Raw genomic sequence first — 21,611 nt, 5'->3', positions numbered from 1 at the left:
CACCCTCACCCTGTTTTCTCTCTCTCTAACCCTGCTTTCTCTCTCTCACCCTGCTTTCTCTCTCTCTAACCCTTACCCTGCTTTCTCTGTCTCTCTCACCCTCACCCTGCTTTCTCTGTCTCTCTTTCACCCTGCTTTCTCTGTCTCTCTCTCACCCTGCTTTCTGTCTCTCTCTCTCATCCTGCTTGCTCGATCTTGCTTACCCTACTCTCTCTCTCTCTCTCTCTCTCTCTCTCTCTCTCACACACACACACAAACACACACACAGTCTTCTCTCTGTGCTTTCTCTGTTATCCTTTCCTTTCTTTCTTCTTTTCTCCCATTCAGCCTGCTCTCTCTCCTCTCTATTCTTTACCCTTATCCTTATTCCTCACCCTGCCTTCTCTGTTTCTCTCAGTCTGCCTTCTCTCTGTCTCTCATCCTTCCTTTAATTTCTCAAATGTACCTTTTTCCTCTGTATTTTCTCATTTTCATCTTTTCTTACCCTTCCCCTCTCTCATGTTTAGTCTTTGTAGTCTCTCCTTCTCTCTCTCTCCATGTCTTTCTTTCCTCCTTCCTCATCTCTCTTCTCCCTCTGTCTATTTGTCCACCCCCTTATCTCTCTCTCCCTTTTCCATCACTCCTTCCTCCTTATCTCTCCTCTCCTTTCTTTATCTTCCTTTCTATCTTTCATTCCTCATTGATCTCTCTCCTGTTCTTTTTGTTTTCTATCTTTCTCTGCTTTATTCTATCTCTCCTTCTCCTTTGATCTATTTCTCTCATTCTTTCCTTAAATATGCTTTTCTATGTCTTTCCCCTTCTTTTTCTCTCGCTCCCTCTCTCATGTTCAGTCTTTTACCTTTGACATCTCTCCTTCCCTCTTTATCTCTCCATGTCTTTCACTCTTTCTTCATTGTCTCTCTTCTTCCTTTTTATTTGCCCATCCCTCTTATCTCACTCTCTACCCTTTTTCCTAACATCCCTTCCCCCTTATCTCTTCTCTCCTTCCTATATCTTCCTTTCTATCTCTCATTCCTCATTGATCATTCTTTTTGTTTTCTATCTCTCTTTTCTTTATCTCTCTATGCTCTGTTCCATCTCTCCTTCTCCTCATCTATTTCTCTAAAGTATTCTCTTTTCTGTCTTCCCTTCTTTCTCTCTCGCTCCCTCTCTTTTCTCCTTGCTATCCTTTCACCTTTAAGACTCACACTTTTTTGTTTCCTTTCTTTCCATTTGTCCCTCATCCTTTTAATTTCCATCCCTCCCCCTCTCTCTTTCTCTCTCTCTCCCTCTCTGTATCCTCCTCTCTATCTGTCCTTCCCCCTTATCTCTCTCTCTCTCTTCCGCTCATTTCCTTTGGCCTTCTCTTCTTCCGCATCTCATTTGTATTGTTTTCTTAGGTTTAATCCTGGAGGCCTCCGGGAGACATGCCGTTCCTCCTAAATGGCAGCAATCAATTTTGATTACCGGTCACGGCGACTTCGAGAGGAGCCCATCAAACTTTTATTAAGGAGACGAGCAATAATTACGGCCTTCGCGGGGCCCCATAGCACAGAGCCTGAGCTCCTCTAATGATTGGAAGCTGGGAGATGAAATGACAGCCTAGCAGACCTACAATCCAGAGCGAGAAATAACCAAGCACACAGTTCCCTCCAGCAGCTGCCGGGTGAGGCCATGATATCTCCTCTCTGCTCCAGACCAGGCTGGAGAAGCGGAATAATAACTCATTCGGAATCTCCACTAAACTAATGATCTTTCCAGAGACATGCAATTAAAGGAGCAATCAAATTCACACGGTTTCTCTCTTAGTTCAAATGTACCCGATCAACTAAGACACTTAAGGTGCCTAAAGTTTGCTTCTTTAGTTTTGCAATGGAGCTACGAGGATAACAAGTAATAGGAGCTTTTAATCAGCTGTGCAGACTGCATGGTTAAATCATCACAGGTGCTTCAAACCATGTCGAGCTGTTAAGTGATCTTAAATAGACTTGCAAATCAGATTTTAATAAAAATGGACATAACTATGTCCCTAAAAACAGCAGCAGCAACCATTTTGAAGTCAATTTTGCCTGTACTTTTGTCCATTTTGGAGGAAAGTATACAGATGACCCTATCAAATTAAATTATTTATATTTTTTAAAGGCAAACTGTACAAATACTGTACGAGGAACACTCTTCTGCACATTTTAATGGACAACTACTCCAATTTGCTGAACTTAACATACTGGAAAAGGAAAACTGTGGCACATCCTGTATTTTACATTTTTTCCAATATGCTAAACTCAGCAGGCTTTACAGAAATTACAGTAAAATCTGCAGAAAATTCCATATTTAAGTTCCCTGTAGAGGATGTGTGCTTCTTTTCACTTATAAAATCAAACAAAACATGCCGTTTGACTGGGAGTGTTTACATGTTTGCATACAACTGTATGATGATTGAGGCGTGCAGTCAGCATGATGCTAATTGATGGAAATAAGCTTCCTTTACTTAGCTATACTAGCTTTGTAACTCCAGTGCAAAACTAAAGAAGACCTCAAACATGTCTTGGCTTACTGACTACATTAAGAGATGGGGGATAATTGTAAATTCATCTTTCAATACGACTCTTTAAGGGGAAAGTCCACTGATTTTTGGAAGGTTCTGCATAACTAAATCATTAGGATGTAAACAGAGTCATTCAGAGTAGTTGGATGTGAAATGCTCTGTTCTGGAGAAACTTACAGAGTCAGAATTGTTCACAGTGGTGGTGACAGGAACCAGATGTCTGGAGCCTTTAATGTCTCTTAAAGCAACTTCACAGAAAGCTATTTCATAAAGTGGTTATGACTATATTACCTGATATCTGAGACAATGTTTACAGTCTTACAAGCTTATTTATTTTATTTAAAAATAAATTTATATTTAAAAACATGCTTTTTCAGATTTGCCACTATTTTTCATTACTAAAACTACACATACAAATCAGAAGACATGTATACTGCACTGCAGACATGGCAACTCCTAGTCCATATCACCACCACTGCAGAGAAAGCAATGGGTAAGTTTTTCTCTGCAAAAAAAACATTTTACATCAAACCACTCTGACTGACTTTGTTTACATCTAACCAACTGATTTATTTCAGGGGTCGGCCATACACAGCTCTTTAACTGCCCCTGTTGCTGCTCAGAATTAGATTTTTAGGTTAAAATAAAATAATCCTCCTTTGCAGTAAAATAAAGCTCTGCAGCTCATTTTAACATTTTTAACAATAAATAATCTTAAACAGTGGAGTTAATATAGCCTAAATCACCCTTTAACCCTGAATTCAGCACAGAGACTGCTGGTCACAGCAACACAGACACCTAGCTAGTAGCTAACGAAAAGACAAAGAGAAAAACTTAAGATGAGCATTAATCATTTGGAGATGAATGGACTTGCCTTTTAAAATCACTCCAGTTGGTTCTGAGTTAAAAAGTTACGGAGCTGAAGTCAGTTTATTGCTCGTATTTTCCTGTAAATGCACCTTGCAGCAGTTACATTCTGGCTTATCAAGCACAGTTTAAGGTGGAACAGGAAAATTAAAAAAAGAAGCTGGCAAATGAGAAGCTGAAAGTCAAACGTCGAGACATTTTACTGTTCTACATGTGTGAAAAGGTTTCCTGCAAGAGATGCGAGAAAAGCAGCGATAGCTGAGCTAAAGCTTAAAGCAGAGCAAACTAAGTCCATGCTTTCGTTTTACTATACATTTTTAGCCTATAACCTGTTCAGGGTGTATCCTGCCTTAAGCCCGAAGACTGCTGGGATAGGCTCCGGCACTCCCCCGCGACCCTGATGGAGAAGCAGCTTAGAAAATGGATGGATGGATGGATGGATGGATTTTTAGTCTATACTAGTACCTGAAATGCTGGGGCTCACAAGGTGGTTTGATTTTTGTTGAAAGGACAAAATGGCTCTCCTTAATATTTGGGTTGTCAACTCCTGATTAATCCAGACAAAGAAGTGAGACATATATCCGTGTGAGGATGAGGAGAGGAAAGTGTGCCTTATCCACAAAACCCACAGAGCGAATGAATGATTTGAGTCCAAACTGAACTTGATCGGACTTTAATATGCAAAATCCGCTTTTTTCCGAAAAGCGGCCTCATCGTCAAAATCAAGCAGTGTAATTTTTCTTGCTGGTGGAAGGAGAATGGCAGCAGGGTCCTTCAGCAGCAGCCTCCACTCTAATGAAGCAAGTGCAGCTGCACTGAGCGCTGAAGTGTTCTCAGCCTAGCCAGATCAGTTCAGATCAAGGCAGGCCACAGCTGGGACCCTCTATCAACTGCCCTCAGAAAAACCACAGTGAATTAGACTGATGCAGTCACAGCCCTTTCTGCAGTGGAGATGGAGGCCAGGGACTGGAGTGGGAGCGTGTATATATATATATATATATATATATATATATATATATATATATATATATATATGTGTGTGTGCATGTCTCTGTACTTACGTCTGACATCTTTGAAGTAGATGGTCTGTCTGTTGGGGTTGAGGAGCTGGATGACGGAGTCGTCATTATTTTTGACTCGACAGCTGATAGTGGCCGTTTCCCCCTCCACCACTGAGACGTTGTCTGTCACAAGGTTCTGGCTTTGGACTTGAAAAAGAAAGAGAGAGGAAAAAGAGGAAAAGAGGGGGAGAGAGTGAGAAAAAGCACTGTCCATGTTAGAGCCATTTCTTTCACACAGAGATAAAACCCAACAGCAGCAAAAACCCACAATCTAACACTTACATGAGTGCACAATGAGGAGCGGGTGGCAAAATGCACCTGGAGCGGGTGTGAATACCCAGCAGAGTGTGAAAGTGTGTTCTTTCCCCTCTCCTCCCTGCATGGCCAATACATTCATGAGCCTGTACGCGGTTCGTGTTACACGTGCCTGGGCTCTGGGCTGCATCACGGCTCCGCAATCGCATCTCTGTGTGATCAGAGACGGCTGGCCCATCATGACCCATGGGCTTTATTTTATTCGAGGATACAAAGGTCAGAACTCTGTCCACCCGTAACGGCTACAAGCCAAGGCAAAATAGCCTTTTAATCTACTCTTCTCCTTTAAACTCTTTTCACAGTAGCTATAAATTGCTATTCCCAATCTGGTGACCACCTATATAAATAAAAAAAATGCATGGCCATGACTTAGTAAGGCATGAGAGCAAGATAAGTAAGTCGTGGCCACGGCATAGTACAGCATAGCAATGAGTTCCTAATGCGTGGCCTAATGCATTCTAATGCCTTCGTAAGTCGTAGCCACAATTTAAACTATGTCATTCCCACGCCTTACTGAGTCGTTGGCATGCATTAGGATCTCATTTCAAACTAATTTCCATTAATAAGACGTGGTAATTCATTTATTTTCATTTATATGCGAAGTCACCAGCAGGGCTCTGTAATTTCCATCTGCTTTGGAATCCCACTTTACTATGTTAATGCTGATGGAATGTGGAATATCTTTAGATAGATTTAGATAGACGTAAGATTCTCCACGACCCAGGAGAAGCGGCTTAGAAGATGTGTGTGTGTGTGTGTGTGTGTGTGTGCGCGCGTGTGTGTGTGTGTTTATTGCTATTGCTATTGTTTTGTGTCAGTTGTGCATGATTTTTTGATAAGGTAGCAGTTTGTTTTATCTTGACATGGCCATCGTTGTGAAGAGGCATAAACTGTTTTATCAGAATCAGAATCAGAATCCTTTATTGATCCCAGAGGGAAATTGCAGTAAAGAGGGAAATTGCAGTAACGGGAGCTACTGTAACAGGCAGCATGCATGCACGTGCATGCGCACTATACCATACAGCAGGGGGCTCCTTCTCTTTCATCTCTCAATGCTCACTAGCAGTTCAGCAAAGAGTCACAACACTTCACACAGAGCCAACAGTGTCCCAGTTAGTCTGATAACAGGGAAAATATTTGAGCGGATTAAAAATATGAGTCACTTCCCATTCCACCAGCAGAATGGCCACTAGGGGGCTTGCCTTCTTAGTTACCTTATTAGTTCATGTCCACAATAAGCATGGTTCATCATACCGTTCCATTTAAAAGACAAAATTATTGTTGTCCTCTGATCTGCCATCAACTTGTACTTGCCTCTAAAACGCCTTCTGAATTTGTGAAATTCACTAAGTGAAAACACTTAATTAGCTCAAAGACTCTCCCTGATCCAATGTTGCACTCGGGAGTACATCACAGTATAAAAGCTGTGCATTTATTTTAATATGTAAAGAAACTGAAAACAAACAAATCCATAATAAGCTGTTAGCAAACTGTACTGAATGTATGCATACGCTCACTAAGAATCTCATCAGTACTGGCAGATATCAGCATCGGACAGATGTTTAGATTTGACCAATACCTCAAACAAAAAATCTATGATATATTTATTGAAATCTGAAAGAGCAGAAAGTTTAGGTGATGCTAAAATATCTATATTTTATTCATATTACTACATTTGTAACCCTACTGAAATACATGAAATATTTCTCGGTAATGTGAGTCCAGGTATATGTAGTCCTAATTTATACATTTAATAACATGTTTATGTACTGACATTGGCAGACATGCACATGAAAAATATTAGAGGGTAAAGCTAGGACATCATTATGAAGGAGCAACTCGCATAGGAAATTAGTAAATAAATAACAGCACGCACTGAATTCTATATTTAGAGCCACTCCCTGCTGGTGCTAATAGGAAAACATGAATGGGCAAGTGCCAAAGAGATAAATAAATATGCAACCACAAAAAAGGGGGAAAGAAAAAAAAAGCCATGATTTGCATGCTTCAGATGTCAGGCCCCCCTCTAAACAGCCCTGTCACTTTAAGTAGAGGAGAAGAAAGCAATCAGATCCTCTGATGGCGCCCGATAAGGAGAGACAGTTTAACAAAACTGATTTCAATCAGGCCGGCAGAAGTGGAAAGTGAAAACAGGCCAAACAAATGAACCTCATGAGAGAGAGAGAAAGAGAGAGAGAGAGAGAGAGAGAGAGAGAGAGAGAGAGAAGAAGAAGAGAGTGAATGATACTTAAGACTTGTCAAAGGGAAATGGTTGGCATGGAGTGTGTGTGTGTGTGTGTGTGTGTGTGTGTGTGTGTGTGTGTGTGTGTGTGTGTGTGTCGGGAGGGGGGCCCGGAAATGCAAATCCAGTCCATGTTTATCTAAGAGAGAGGTTACAGATGAAGGTTAAGCACGCAGTGGGCTCCAGTGGTTGTCACGGCGACAGTGTTAAATGGGGGCCACTGCTTGATGGTTCGGCTCGTGGGCGGTTATCACACTAAGTGACAGAAGATGCAATATACAGTACACACACTCAAGTGTCAAGGTCTACAACAGAAGTACAGTCGAAAGTTCATACATGTTTAAAAGAATCTGTGTTTTTTATGATCTTAAAGTCACTTTCATCCACAGCAGCGTTACTCACTACGTGGCTCTAATCATAAGCTGACAGCTCCTGTGGAAGTAAATAATTACGTTAAGAGTTACCTAGTCTATAGCGTAATTTACCACAACCAAACTTTTAAAACTGTACTTAACTCAGGTTAAAAGCTGCATCACTCATCCCTCAGAGTGACAGAGCACCACAGTATACATTCACAATACAGTATTTGTTTAATACTTCCACAAAAACAAGCCTATTATCACTTGGTTTAATGCTAACTTAGTTCAACTTTGGCAAGCTTGCTGAACACACTGTATCACTGCTGGCACATACACTCTCAGAAATACTGAGATACCCCCAATTGCTCCCCGGGCGCTGCGGATTGGGCTGCCCACCACTCCGGGCAAGTGTGCTCACTGCCCCCTAGTGTGTGTGTGCTCACTAGTGTGTATGTGGTGTTTCACTTCATGGATGGGTTAAATGCGGAGTTGAAATTTCCCCATTGTGGGACTAATAATGGTCACTTAATCTTAATCTTAAATAAAGGTAAGAAAGTGTCACTAGCGTGACACCCTCAAAGGTGCATCTCAGTACCTTTAGTCAAGGAACATAACTGTAACATAATCCACTGAAACTTCACTTTCAAACACCCTGCCTCTTCTCCAGGCTTTTTATTTTATTGTTCTATTTTAAAACTTTAGATTATGAAAAGGTACATATATGTACTTTTCACCTGGGAAAAACATATTTAAGGTACACAACTGGACCTGAAAACCACTGTTGTACCTCTGAGGGTACATTTACCTCTAAGGTACAGGGTCATTTACCCTTACTGAACAAAAAATGTACCTGCACAGGGTATGGAACATTTAACATCAACAGCACAAATTGGGTAAGCTTGCTTTGTACCAGTGACATGGCTGTCTCTAGGTAAAGGAAGGCTGCTTTAAAGCCAGGCCCATTGCAAAATCCTATCCAGCCCGCAGTTTTAGTATTCTGTTAATATTAGCCTGTTTTACAATGTAACTGCACTACATTTTTCCCCCAGCATGACTCCACTCTGCCGACAGCAGAGGTGGACGGAGTACACAAATCATGTACTTGAGTTAAAGTAGAGATACCCAAGGTGAAATATTACTCCAGTAAAAGTAGAAGTCCTTACTCTAGACCTTAACTTGAGTAAAAGTACAACAGTATTTGGCTTCAAATGTACTTAAGTATTGAAAGTAAATACTAAAAGATTAATTATGGCTTTGATGTCCTGTTATCATTTTTATAACAAGACTCGCCTCATGAACTCATTTTAGGTGAAATTACTCCGGTGTCTCTCTTGGTAAACCAGTCTTTTAATAGAATGTCATCAATTAGTGACGCTGACGTCTATTAAAATGATCATAAGCACAAAACACTGAAGGCAAACAGTTTCCATCAGGGAGAACCGAGTGGCTTTGAAATCACTTTTACAAACAAGCAAAGTTTCAGTTTAAGATTACTTTGTAACTTAGTTACAAGCTGAATAAAAACGGGCTTTTCCAAAAGGAACAACAGATTTCTCAAAATGTAGTGGAGTAAAAAGTAAGATATTTGACTTCGAAATGTAGTGGAGTGAAAGTAAAAAGTCGCCCAGAATGGAAAAACTTAAGTACAGATACACAAAAAAAATACTTAAGTACAGTAACGAATTACATTTACTTAGTTACTGTCCACCACTGGCCGACAGTAATCTATTGGACAGTGTAGTGTATTGACAGGATAGTGTTTTTACACTAAAAAAGAAAAGATGCCAGGTGTGAAAGAAGCAAATATCCTACTTAGAAGTTATTTAAGTTATTTAATTTGTTCATCTAAATTTGTTCATCTAAATTTGTTCATCTATGACAGGGTCATAGCAAAATGCAATAAAATGTTCTCTGGCTCACAGATCTGTTGAGAGTGTTTAATATTTAGAGTTCTGTCTCTCAAAAATATATTCTTAAAAAAGTGGAAAACGGTAAAAACAAGAAAAACCTGTTTATAGATACTGCAAACCTTTTGCTATTATATATTCATATATGAAGGTTAAGCGAAGACAGACTAGCCAGAAGCCACTGAACTGGATTTTAATTCTCCTCCCTGGCCATGTCTGTCCTAGTTACTGCAACTGCCTATTTGACCCTGCATTTAATATAAAAATAACTATGGATCATTAAGGCAACCCAGATTCTTCTATTTTACCACTGCTCAAAATAATAAACAAACAAATAACACATAAAAGCAAAGTTCTACTTCATGACACTTGACATAAGGATTAGTATTCAAATGGTCCTTGCACTTGTCACAACATAGGAAAACTGATTTATACAGTTACCTCAGTAACTTCCTTAAGCACTGCTACACTAAAATGTGCTAAGTGGCAACACAATTAAAAATTGATTTGGCAGTTCCATTTAGAATTCTACATTTTGGAGTGGGATGCTATTTTGCTGGGTGGGAAAGTGACGAACCAGCAGTTAAACCAGCGCAAAAAGCTCTGGAGACCTCATGTGTTTTTGCTGTTTCCCAAAAAAGTGCAGCAGAAGTTCAGGCACGAGCCTCAGCGAGATGCAGTTTAACTATTCATGCTCAGCACAGCAGATGTTGCGCCTGCAGCTTGAGGAAAACATGAGGCGTATGATATATTGGAGGCACACACACAAGCCACTAGGTTATGCCACAGAGTCAGAATCAATGAGAGACAGAGGTAAACATTTTAATGACCCTGCAGCATGTGCTCTGTTTCCTTGGCAGCTCAGCAAAGTGTGCGAATGTGTGAATTCAATTTGTAAAAAGTTGGGAGGTTAACAGGTAAAATGCAAATACCAACAGAAAGCAGTGATTATAAAGCTGTGTTGACTTGTATTTGAGCAAAAACAGTACAAAGACAAGATATGTAATGTTAAAATTAACACCTTCTATCGCTGAATCCAGACTGTGTCATGCACAGCAGAAGCCATATTTTAACAGCGTCCAGAAATGTGGCAGACCTCTCTGGGCTCAAGTTCATACGAAATGGACTGATGTACAGTGGAAACGTGTATTATGTTCTAACGAGTCAACACTTCATAGTGTTTACAGGGATAATGGACATGAAATAAAGGCCATGTATGGTTGCACAGCTGAAGACTTGTACAACAGAAGAATGGGGAAAAAATTCCACCCCTGAAAACTGGATCTGTTTATATCTTCAGTCCCCAAACACTTATAAAGTTCTGTTAAAAGGAAAGATGATATAACAACTTTTTTGGAACATGTTGCAGGAAAGGTACAACATGAAATATTGTGTTTTTGTATCATTTTCAATTTAATACAGGTCAAAGAGAATTCACTAAATCACTGCTTTCTGTTTTTATTACACTTTTTTATTTCACATACTGACCCAACATTTTCAGGATTTGGTTTGTATGTGTCTGTGCAAAGACACTCATTCAGCAGGCAGATAAAGTAGAAGATACAGTGGTTTAAGCTGTCATGGCAAACACAATGTGCTATAATACATTAATGGCAAGCTACGTAGGCAACTATTAGGAAATTGCCCTTAATATAAAAGATGTTAAGTAAATCTTGTGCATGGATCACCCCAAATTAAAGGAGGGATTAAACTTGATTAGTCTCGAGATTATTATTGATTATTGGCACGCCGCTTGGCTTAATTAAGATAATTGTTTGTGTCACTGCCGCAGAAATAGATGAACTGGTGATTAATTCCAATTCAGACTAAGCCTTCATTACCCTTATTGCTTAGGCGAGGACCATCAAAAAGAGGGGCTCGTGAAAATTAGCTTTCAGTGCATGCATCAACAACCAACAAGGCATTGCAGAAACAGCGGAGAAGTGTGTGCGCCGCGTATTTGCATAACTTGTTCAAACAGATCTGTGACATTATCTTTGTATTTAATTACCGGCATTCAAAAGCAGTAGCACAGAACACTGATCATTTTAGCCTAGATTAAAGCTGTCAGAGCAGGCTGCTCTGCTCATAGCCAGCCAGACACGCCATTTATATTACTGCAAGCCCACTGCCACCCGTGCTGCCTCATACATCAACCCGGAGAAAAACTCCCCGCGTGCACGCATGTGTGTGTGTGTGTGATATTCGGAGAGCTGATGTCACAGCAGACCGCTGTGCTGAGAAGGTCAAAGCGCTCTAGTGTCCTCCTCTGTAAGCAGTCCTGCATCACTTCCTACTGGCCACACAAAAAAGAGCTGTGGTGTCAAAGCAGAAAGTGAATGATGGGAGATTACAGATCAGAGAGACAGTAGAATCTGTATTAGTTTTTGTTCATTTTCAGGATAAGAATGTCTGACTTTGTTGAAAACCTGAAAAGCACAGGGCAAATTTACAATAGCAGGTCTAAATATGGTCCTGAATGCTTTTTACTTAAGCTACATGCTTTACTTCATAAAGTGAAAGGGCAAAACATTTCTTTTTTGTTACTGAGCTAATGTTGAAAGTTAGGTCTAGGCTTAGAAAATTCTGATGACTACAATCATCACACAAATTTGCCCCCTTGAAAAAGATGATTAAACGAAGGTTATAAAAAATGTCTTTGTGGTTAAGCAGGTTACAATCACACTGAAAAAAATGAACATCTAAGTAAATGTAGTCTAAGAAAACTACTAGACAAACTCTAATTATTTATACCAATTATTTATACACCTGCTTGTAGTACACTGTGCAATCATTATAATGCCAATAGAACATTGATAGTAACATCAATGAGTAAGCAGTCCTCAATACAGAATCTCCCCAGATGCTCTGGGGTCCTTGGTCCTCTCTTTTGGACTCCCTCATCAGCTCTTTTCATAGATTTTCAATGGGGTCTAGGTGAGGAGACTGGGATGACCATGCTGAAAGCTTGCTTCTGTGGTCACTGAACCATTATTGTATGGATCACTTTCCTGCTGGTGATCCATTTTGCCGGGTCCTTGACGCCACGTGTTCTAGCAAGGCTCCCAGTATATTTGGAGGAAAAGTAGACCTAAAACATCAGAGATCCTCCATCATATTTAACAGTCAGCAAGAAGTTATTTTCTGTATAACCATCTTTCTTTTAATACCAAATCCATCTAGAGCGTTTGTTGCTGGTTTCTTTGCCTCATCTGATCAAAGAAACCAGAAATCAGTTCCAGTTAAGTTCCAGTTGTGTCTCGCAAACTCCAGACACTTACATCTGAGGTTAGATGAAAGAAAAGGCTTTCTTCTTGCATGCATTCCAAGTAGTGACCCCAAAGCTGTGATCCTCTAACCATGTTCTTCACTGTGCACAGGAGGTTAATACATGTGTCCTCTTCCAAATAGATTCACTAAAGCGCCAGTTTTTTTTAAACGTCTTTATTATTATTATTATTTAATAATTAACAGTGGATATGGGAATTTTCAGCCGTGAAACTTTTTTTCTATATAGTCACTGCCTCATTTAAGAAGGTTATAAGAGCCATAATTTATATTCCTGTGAAATTGGAAGTCATGGATGACTGTGCAAGAGTTCCTCAAAACTGTGGTGGACTTTAAAAAGTAAATATAAACGGGAACAAGCTTTGGTTACATATTGTTCATTAGAATTTCTAGGGGTGCCAATAATTGGGACAAATGTTTCTGACTAAAATGTCCTTCTGTTCAAAGATTTTTCTCACAATTGTAGTGTTGTGATTTTGAGATAATTAACCATAAAGACAACACAAATTACTGAACTGACTGTAGGTAGTTAGACATTGTCACTACTCTAACAATACTTTTTATTTATTTTTAAATTACTTGAAATTGTCAGCTTTCCTTTACATTATATGAACAGTTCAGAATGAACGGACCAGTAAAATGGTCCAAAATCATTTGGGGAAAAAAATTACATCTTTTATTGACAGTTAACATTTTTCCTTCCCTGAAAAGTCACCATATTACAGGTTCAAGGTTCAGTTCTGACAGCAACTCAACTAATAATAATTTTATATAACACACACACACATAAGACCCTACACCCTGTAATTGTATAAAACAAACCTGAGCATGTGTGTATGTGTGTCAGACCCTCAGCCCTCCCTCACAATGCTCTGATATGACTCAGATATGAACTCAGATATGACTGCTATTAATCGTCAAATTTCTTAAACTTCAATAAACAGCAGAAACTGAAAAATAATATAGTAGCATCATATTTTGAGGTCCCCAGCACTTTTATTATGAAAAGTCCACCTTATATTAGAGCATTGTACCATTTTTAATTACTTTCTTAATCAGTGTTTTTTTCATCAATACGGATGGTACTGGGACAACTTTTCTGCCCAACCAACTCACAGTGGTGTCACAATCCAATCTGTAAGATTGATATTGGAGCTGAACAAGGTATAATTGAATCTATTAAGCTCAAACAATTCCTAATTTCAATATTAGGTCCAATCCCACTCCAGCTTTACTCTTAAGGTTGTTTTACCCGTGTGCTTTTTTATGGTACTAAGGCTCAGGTTTGGAAGTTGGAAGTTTGGAGGTTTACACACAGGCCTGTCATAATCATTAGATCACTGCCTAACTGCAATTACTTGAGATGATCACACTTATTTAAGTTGAATGCAATCTTTTTACTAAACTGTTAATCATAATTATTTATATGACAATCACGAATTAGCCAAAATCAAAATAATAAACTGGTTGATTAACATCTGTAATAGAGCACAAAACCTCTGGATTGTTTCCAAATTATAGAAACATTTTGTGAATATTTGGGTGTCCAGTCTTATCCACAAAAAGTTGGTGTGGTTGCAGGTTTTTTGTTCCAAAAAATCAGGAGCTCACATGATCAACTGATGACTGAGACCAACTGATTAGACACATGGAATCAGGTGTGCTTCTGTTTGTTTGGAATGAAAACCTGCAGCCACACTGGTGAAATAGGACACCTCTGACCTACATTGATCATGATGTATTATTCCATCGGCCATATGTAGCGTTTCTTTACCACTGTCACAATATTGTTTTCCTTGTCTTTTGCGGTTTGTATCATGTGCTATCTTCACTATGAGCAGACATGTCAGTATTTCCGCATGTGTTTTGGAGGATGTTTTGATGATTTCAGACAGTTAAATGATCCAAACACGCTATAATTTTTATTGTAATAATGTAGGCCAGTATTTATCACATGAAATGTTCAACAAAACACATTTTTGTGAGGCATGTCACAACTGCAATATGTAATAATTAAGCTATGTAGTTTGTTTAGTAATAGCATTTTGTCAGTACTGTGCAGTCCTAACCCACAGGCAAGGATCTGAGGCACATTTGGTCCAAACTACAGTGAGCAGGTTGGTGTTGGTGATGACCAGCAGGCCTTATGGCCGGCAAAGCACGAGCGCTAATGTCACTGTCCTCGTCCATCTGCGAGAGACGACCTCTGGACACTGTGCTGCTGCCTTGTGCCAACTCATCCCCCCCACCCCCCCCACCCCCCCAACACACACACCCCCACACACCCAAGTAACTCACTTGCTGAAACATGAACATTTCATTCCAAACAGAATTTAATATCAAGACCAATTAAATACAGCCTTTCAAATCTGGCCAAGTCTTAAAATAAAATAAAAACAGAGGCTTCAAATTAACTTCAGATCTAAACTAGAATATTCTTTTTGGAGTTTTGCTCTCAGTATCTATGAACAATTTAACATAATTATCATGAAATTATTTCAATTCCCACCATTGATAATGTTCAATTATAAGGTCAACCATACAGCATATTTGCTTCATTGAATTAAAAAAGAGAGAGCCTCATTTTGTTTTTACAGTGGTTATAAATAGCTGGGCTCTCAGAAGAGGTCTGATCATCTATTTTTCATCTTTAAATTAATAAATCCCTTTGTGCGAGATAACTGGATAGAAACCGTTAAAATGCTATTAAAAACAAAGATTTTCAAAACAAATCTGTGTTTAAAAGATTGTCCAGGGCTAATAAAAGTACATTAGCATGGGGAGTTGAAGGCAGTAAACGCAGATATTATTACAGAACGTGTGATGAAGAAGCCAGGAGAGTTTTTTATGCCTTTGTTGTGCCTAATTAGGAACAACGGCATGTTGCGTTAGGCACAGATTGTGAGACGCCGTTCCTAAACTGATCGCCTGCGTTGTGCATTGGAAGAATAGGAGGGCCAATCCCTCAAAGGCTGAAGTGTGCCAGCAGCTCCTCCTTCTTAACCACAACCCCCCCCCCCCACTCCCCCACCCCCAAACTCCCTGCAGGGGTGCATTCTCACAAACACACACATAAGTAAATAGTGATGATGCTGGTGCTAATGAAGGGTAAAGTGGCGGTCAGGCGGGAGCGAGGAAAGCGCTGAAATCAGTGGAATGTGGCGGCTGCGATGGATGGCAGCCTGGTGATTAATGCGTCAGAGGGGCGGCGGTGGCCGAGCACAGCACCACAGGCCCTGCTCAGTGGCTCGGAAATCTCTTTCAGCAAGGAGAAGGAGAAGGAGAGAGAGAGACTCTGCTTCTGTAGCCTAACCTAGACTACACTGGATAAACAAAAGAGCCCTGAGACACACTTTGGGCCAAGGAAAAGAAAGCAAAGGAGGGAGGGAGGAGACAGTCATATTGGGAAAGAGAGACAGAAGAAGACTTAGAAACTGAAATGACTGGTAAAAGTGATGTCAAAGAGTAGGAGGAGGAGTAGGAGGAGGGCAGGATGAGAGAAAGAGTGCAGCAGAATGGAAGAGGATCTCTTACTGCACTCTCTCTCTCTCTCCTCCTGCCTCACCATCCCAGCTCACAGTCAGAGAGGGCACAGGGAGGACCTCTAGCAGCTGTCCATCTCCACAGTCCCCAATCCGCTTCAGCTCTCTCCCCGCCTCACTCTCTAACTAAACAAAACGGCCATTAACAGCACGATGACACAGCCGACACTGGACAGGGCTGTGTGCAGTGGTGCCCCGATCCAATGTAGGAGATCAATATTGGAGCTGATCGGGGTATATTTTACTATATTAAGCCTGACACCATTGCAATTCCTAAACTCATTGCTGTATTTCATTCTAATTTAACTGTTAAGGCTATTTTACCCCATTATGCTCTGTTTATGGCACTGATAAAAGTTAATGAATTTGTCCAGGGCTAATAGCGGTACCTCAGCATGGGGAGAGAACACAGGCAGATATTATTACCAAAAGTGTGACGATGAACCTGGGAATCTTTTTCTACCTTTTTTCTTGTGCTAAATGAGAAACAGCACGTTGTATTAGGAACAGATTTTGAGACAGTGCTTCTGAACAATCATGAATTTTTATGGCAGATTCCAATTTTGATTTCTCTGTAGACAAATTGGCCAGTGATCAATTTTTGGCCTATTTACTTCTTTATTTATCCTTTTTTAAATTAATTTTTTTCAATACTCAAAGCTCACAGTGCAGGCTATGGGATCACAGGCTATGGAATCACAGTAATTTTCACATGAAAAACATTTTTTTTATAAAAAACAAAAATAATCCATTTAAATAACAGAATCACATGAATTGCTTCGTCATAAGTTTTAGGCAACTGGCTATTTAGCACAATGAGTCATGCAGAAATGTGTTATGACAGTAACATACTGGTATAGCAGCAACTTTCAAATAAATTTTAAGTGCATTTTCCATGACTCTCATTATTTATGTCACAAAATTGCAACAAGATGGGCCAAAATCAAAATAACAAATTGGATGACTGATTAGTGCTTATTTAGAGCAAAAATAGTTTGTTCTTGACACATTTTCTATATTTATTATGACAATTAGTTATATGTGTAGTAGAAGCATTTATGTACAGTGTACTCACCTGGCTCTCACTATTTTCATCATAAACTGCAACATCAAAATAATAAACTGACTGATTAGGAGCTTTTTGATTTTTGATTGAGAAAAACTGTCAATTTTTGCACCCCTAATAACAAGTAGTCTAAGGCCCAATCCCATTTCTTATTTTTACCCCTACCCCTTGTTTTTGTGTGTAACCCTTGAAAGTGAGTTACAAGGGGTAGTGGTTGAAATCTTGCCCCTATAAAATGGGACAACCCTAAAAGAACCAGATACGTCATCTGTTGTCATCAGCGACTTTTACGTAAACAGACGAGACAAGGTTTTCCAATATGCCGCCTCCAACTGTGGTGATCTCACTTGTGTGTCAAATGACAGGACAGGTGAATTATATTTAAAATATCCTGAAAAAATAATCAGGACATGTTTTCCTGCTTTGTCTCCATACTGTATCAATAATGGCACATCACACTGACATTTGCCATTCATCCAAAGGAGACTGAAAAGCACGGGCACTCGCGATTCATTCACAGCTTCAGTTTTACACATCAATCAATCAAACGAGCCACCGAATGAAAAAGAGAACAAACAAAAACCTACACCGCTTCATTAACAGCTACTAGTGCTGCTCTGCAGGCGACCCTGCCCATCTGCAGTGACAGCAGAGGAGGGGAAAGTTCAGCTCCTCACTGCTTTAACACATTTAGGGCATCATATGCCTTCAAAGAGCGGGGCAATTATTTATCCCCACCAAGAATTCTTCGGTGATATGAAATGAACTTAGCTTTATAACTGCCAGCTTCATGATAGATTTCCCGTTACACCTTAAATGGTGAGGCAACCTCAGGTACTAGAACGTAACTGCTGCACCATTTAAGGTAGAACAGGAAATTTCGGCAGGTAGCGACTGAGACATCAGCGCATTACTAGCGATTTTTATGCGTGTTATGAAGGAAATGACCATAAAACGCTATTACAATGGTTCTTACAATACAGCGGATCTTTAACAGAGAAATACTTACATTTATGTGTCTCTTTGGCATCTTTCCGATGATTCGCACAGCATTCTGGGAATTCTCATAACACTCCATTTGTAGTGTAGCTTCTGAAAAATCTCAGTTTGAAGGGCCAAATAGACCTAACACTTCACCCTACCCCTCCATCTCAACAACAATCGGAACAACCCCACCCCTAGACGTGAACGCGCAAAACGGAGGGGTAGGGCTAAGTGTTAGGGGCAAGGGGTGAAATGGGATTGGGCCTAAATGTCTAGAGCGGGGAACCACTTAAAGTAGGAAATGAAAACAGTTATAATATCTATGAGAGTGTTCCCACTATACGTAAGCAAGCACCCTTTCATCAAAACACAGTTAAAATGGCTGCGATAAAACTGAAGATTGTGGCCTTGACACATTCAGCAATAATAGTCACAGCATGCTTAGCTGAGAAAAAGAGTGGTTTGCCAAACCTGAAATAAAGGTAGTCAAACACAAAATTAGTGCACATGCAGTGTAGGATTTCAGCTACGACTGGGCAATATGCTGATGTATATATTTCATCACAATATGCTTTTCTGAGCATGTTGTGAATACTGTCAGTCCTTTAAAGACACTGACCAACTGCATGTTTCATCACAAAGAGAGTATAATCAGGCCTGCTTCACTGGATTTAGTGCATTAGTAATGTTAAAATGTAGCTTAAAAAACTAGGCCTTCATGTTGTTTCAAGGAAATGCATTATGGTTACTTGGCTCAATAATAAGTACCCAAATTGGGATCAATGGCAAAAAAAAGAAACCAAACAAACAACAACAAAAAAAAAAACATGATTAGGAGGTTGCTAGATTTTTGTGAATCGCATCGTCTCTTGCTGTGGCTCCTGAGCCATTTGGTATCGGAACACACGAGGATAAGAAAACCCTGTGCAGCGGGGCTATAGATTAGCCCCCCCTCCAGCCCCCGCTAGATCCTGTCCTCTTGCATCTTCACAGATCGATTCTCACACGCGCACACACTTAGATGACATCACAGGCAAGGAGGCAGAACAGGGGGTCCTTGTCTCAGAAGCATGTCCTTGAGGTCAGCAGCTAAAGCCTGAAGTCTGAAGTCGGCCCCTGAGCTGGGAGTTCTCCCATTGCCCTGGTATTAAGTCTATTACAGCTAGCCTTTGAATTAGCCACTCCTTTCATTGCCTTCTCTAATAAGCCTCTCATCTCCCAAATCAAAAGGCCTCGTTTTTCTTTTTTTTCCCCCCAAATACGCTTGAAAGCAAAAGAACGACAAACTCAACCCATCGCACAGTTCTTTCACCGCTGTCTAGTGCTAATGTGCTTAGCTAACGCTCCTTCCCCGGGAGCCTTTTACTGTAATTTTACAGGAGCCGACGCTAATACCATAACAGCAGCCCCCATCAGTGCTGCTGCTCTATTCAATATTAATGGGGAGTGCGCGTCTTTGGCAGGAGAGTGTTCTGTTTACAAGCACTGCGGAGAAAGAAGGAGGGAAAGAGAGGGAGGGAGAAAAATGGAGCGAGAGTGCCCTGGATAAACCAAGCAGAGGGCCGTGAAGGACTAGGGTCCTTAACAAGGGCTGGGTCCCATCCAATCCCCCCAGAGACAGTCGTCCTCAGCTCAATTCTAATTTATAAACGTATAAATAACTTGGCTGCAATTAATAATTGGATCGAAAGGCAAAGGGGGGAAAAAAAGAGAACAGGACCCCTGCCAAGTGCTAGCTGTTTGTAAGTGTGTGTATATATGTGCATGTGAGTGTGTGTGTGTTCCAACCCTGTCTCAGCATGTTTGCACTGATTGAGTGCGTGGCGGGGGGGGGCATTAATGGTGCTGGGCTGCCGCAGTGTAGGCAGAGTTAGCAGCCATAAAGCTGACTGTCTGAATCATTGCCCCCCTTGTGCTCCAGCGCAGCTCCAGCTTTTAACACCGCTGTGGCCTGTGCTAGACTGACGCTATTCCTCTCTGGGCCTCGAAGAGTGATGGGTAGACTTCAAGACACAGCCTGATAATTGCCTTTGGTTGCGCACCAGCTCAGGTGCAACCTTGGTCGACCACAGCCTACCGTCCTAGCCTTCGTTTACCCAATGCACGAAAGACAAATGCCACAGCCTACACAGAAACATTAGCAGAGGCTACACTAGTGGCTACAATTAGCTCCCTGTTAGACAGCCTTAAAAGCCAATGACAAAGCACTTGAAGTAGAATAAGAGTCCATTAAACACTTCTCTTAGAAATGACAGGCCTTCCAAGTTCAACATATACAATCAAGCATCTACATTTAGCAGACACTTTAGCCCAAAGCTGCTTTTATTATTCAGCTGCATGGGGTCAATTCAGGATTAAGTGCCTTCCTCAAGGCCACAATGACAGGAAACAACAGCTAGAAGTAGCGTTGTACCAGCAATATTGGCACTTAAATGAAGTATTGGCACTCGTGATAAAGAGCATAATACCATGAGGCAACTTTTGATATGTGCTATTGAGTGACCTATGCATGAAGATGGACTTTAAATAAAGCAAGCAAGATGTTGGGGATGTGGAATTATTTCACACTACAAGCAGCAGTAAAAATGCTCACAGCAAAATCTGTGATGTCAGTATTTTAATATTGTCAATATCAGAGGCAGAACCAGCAAGGATTTCAATATATCATTTTTTTGGCGGGTGGGGGCATATTTTTCCATATATATTTTTTTCATATTGACTCCTGGCCACAGATGGCTGTAGCATCACCAGGGATTGAACCCACAGTCTCCTAAAGATAGGGCCAATGCTTGGGAGTGCCCAATTCATCAGATTTGATTACACCTTTTAAAGATAAACCATGCCAAAGGACACAGTGACAGTTTAAAGCTCTGATACAATTCAAATGTAAAGTTGTCCAATTCGTAACACTGAACACTGCTTTTAACAGAATAACATTTTCAAGTTGAATGGTATGAATATCAGGATTTATAGGCACATGTGGAGTAATCAGGTTACATCAGTATTTGTTCCCTGCATCAACAATATATTTGAGGATCGGGTGGTGTTGGTGCATTCTTAGCTAGGACTGACTGCATCATCTCCTGAGTCTCTGACCACTAGGGGTGTAACAATACGCATATTTCACAACATGATATATGTTGTTGCTTTTGTATCATGATACAATACATTTTGATACAGAATTAGGGTTAACATAACATTAATATTATTAATTGTTAACTCTCAAAACTTTTTTTGTAATTTCCTTTTTAAAAAATTACTCCAACAAGCACTGTTGTCTTTTAAAATGAAAAAAAAGTCTACCACTCTGCTATTATTGGTACTTCACTAGAAAATCTCAGCATTCTCACCATTTCAAACAACTTAGCTAATTATCCATCCAATGTAGGCTTAGTAGTATTTTACTGGTTTTCTCTTTGTTTTTATATTTGTGGTTATCACTTTTAGGAATACCAT

At 40.2% G+C, this 21,611-nt stretch overlaps 1 protein-coding gene across 9 annotated transcripts in view; it reads right to left on the bottom strand.

Moving 5' to 3' along the window:
- cadm1a (cell adhesion molecule 1a) overlaps positions 1-21,611 on the bottom strand; it is a 319,434-nt gene that overhangs the window by 78,126 nt on the left and 219,697 nt on the right. For all 9 annotated transcript variants that reach the window (XM_017698539.2, XM_017698540.2, XM_017698543.2 and 6 more), the window contains one exon: positions 4,453-4,599. In XM_017698539.2, the coding sequence (XP_017554028.1) occupies positions 4,453-4,599 (147 nt within the window). The remainder of the gene's footprint in view (positions 1-4,452; positions 4,600-21,611) is intronic.

This window comes from Pygocentrus nattereri, chromosome 16 (genome assembly GCF_015220715.1).
Source record: "Pygocentrus nattereri isolate fPygNat1 chromosome 16, fPygNat1.pri, whole genome shotgun sequence".
NCBI classification, from domain to species: Eukaryota; Metazoa; Chordata; class Actinopteri; order Characiformes; family Serrasalmidae; genus Pygocentrus; species Pygocentrus nattereri.
This window is presented reverse-complemented; position numbering and strand designations above follow the sequence as displayed.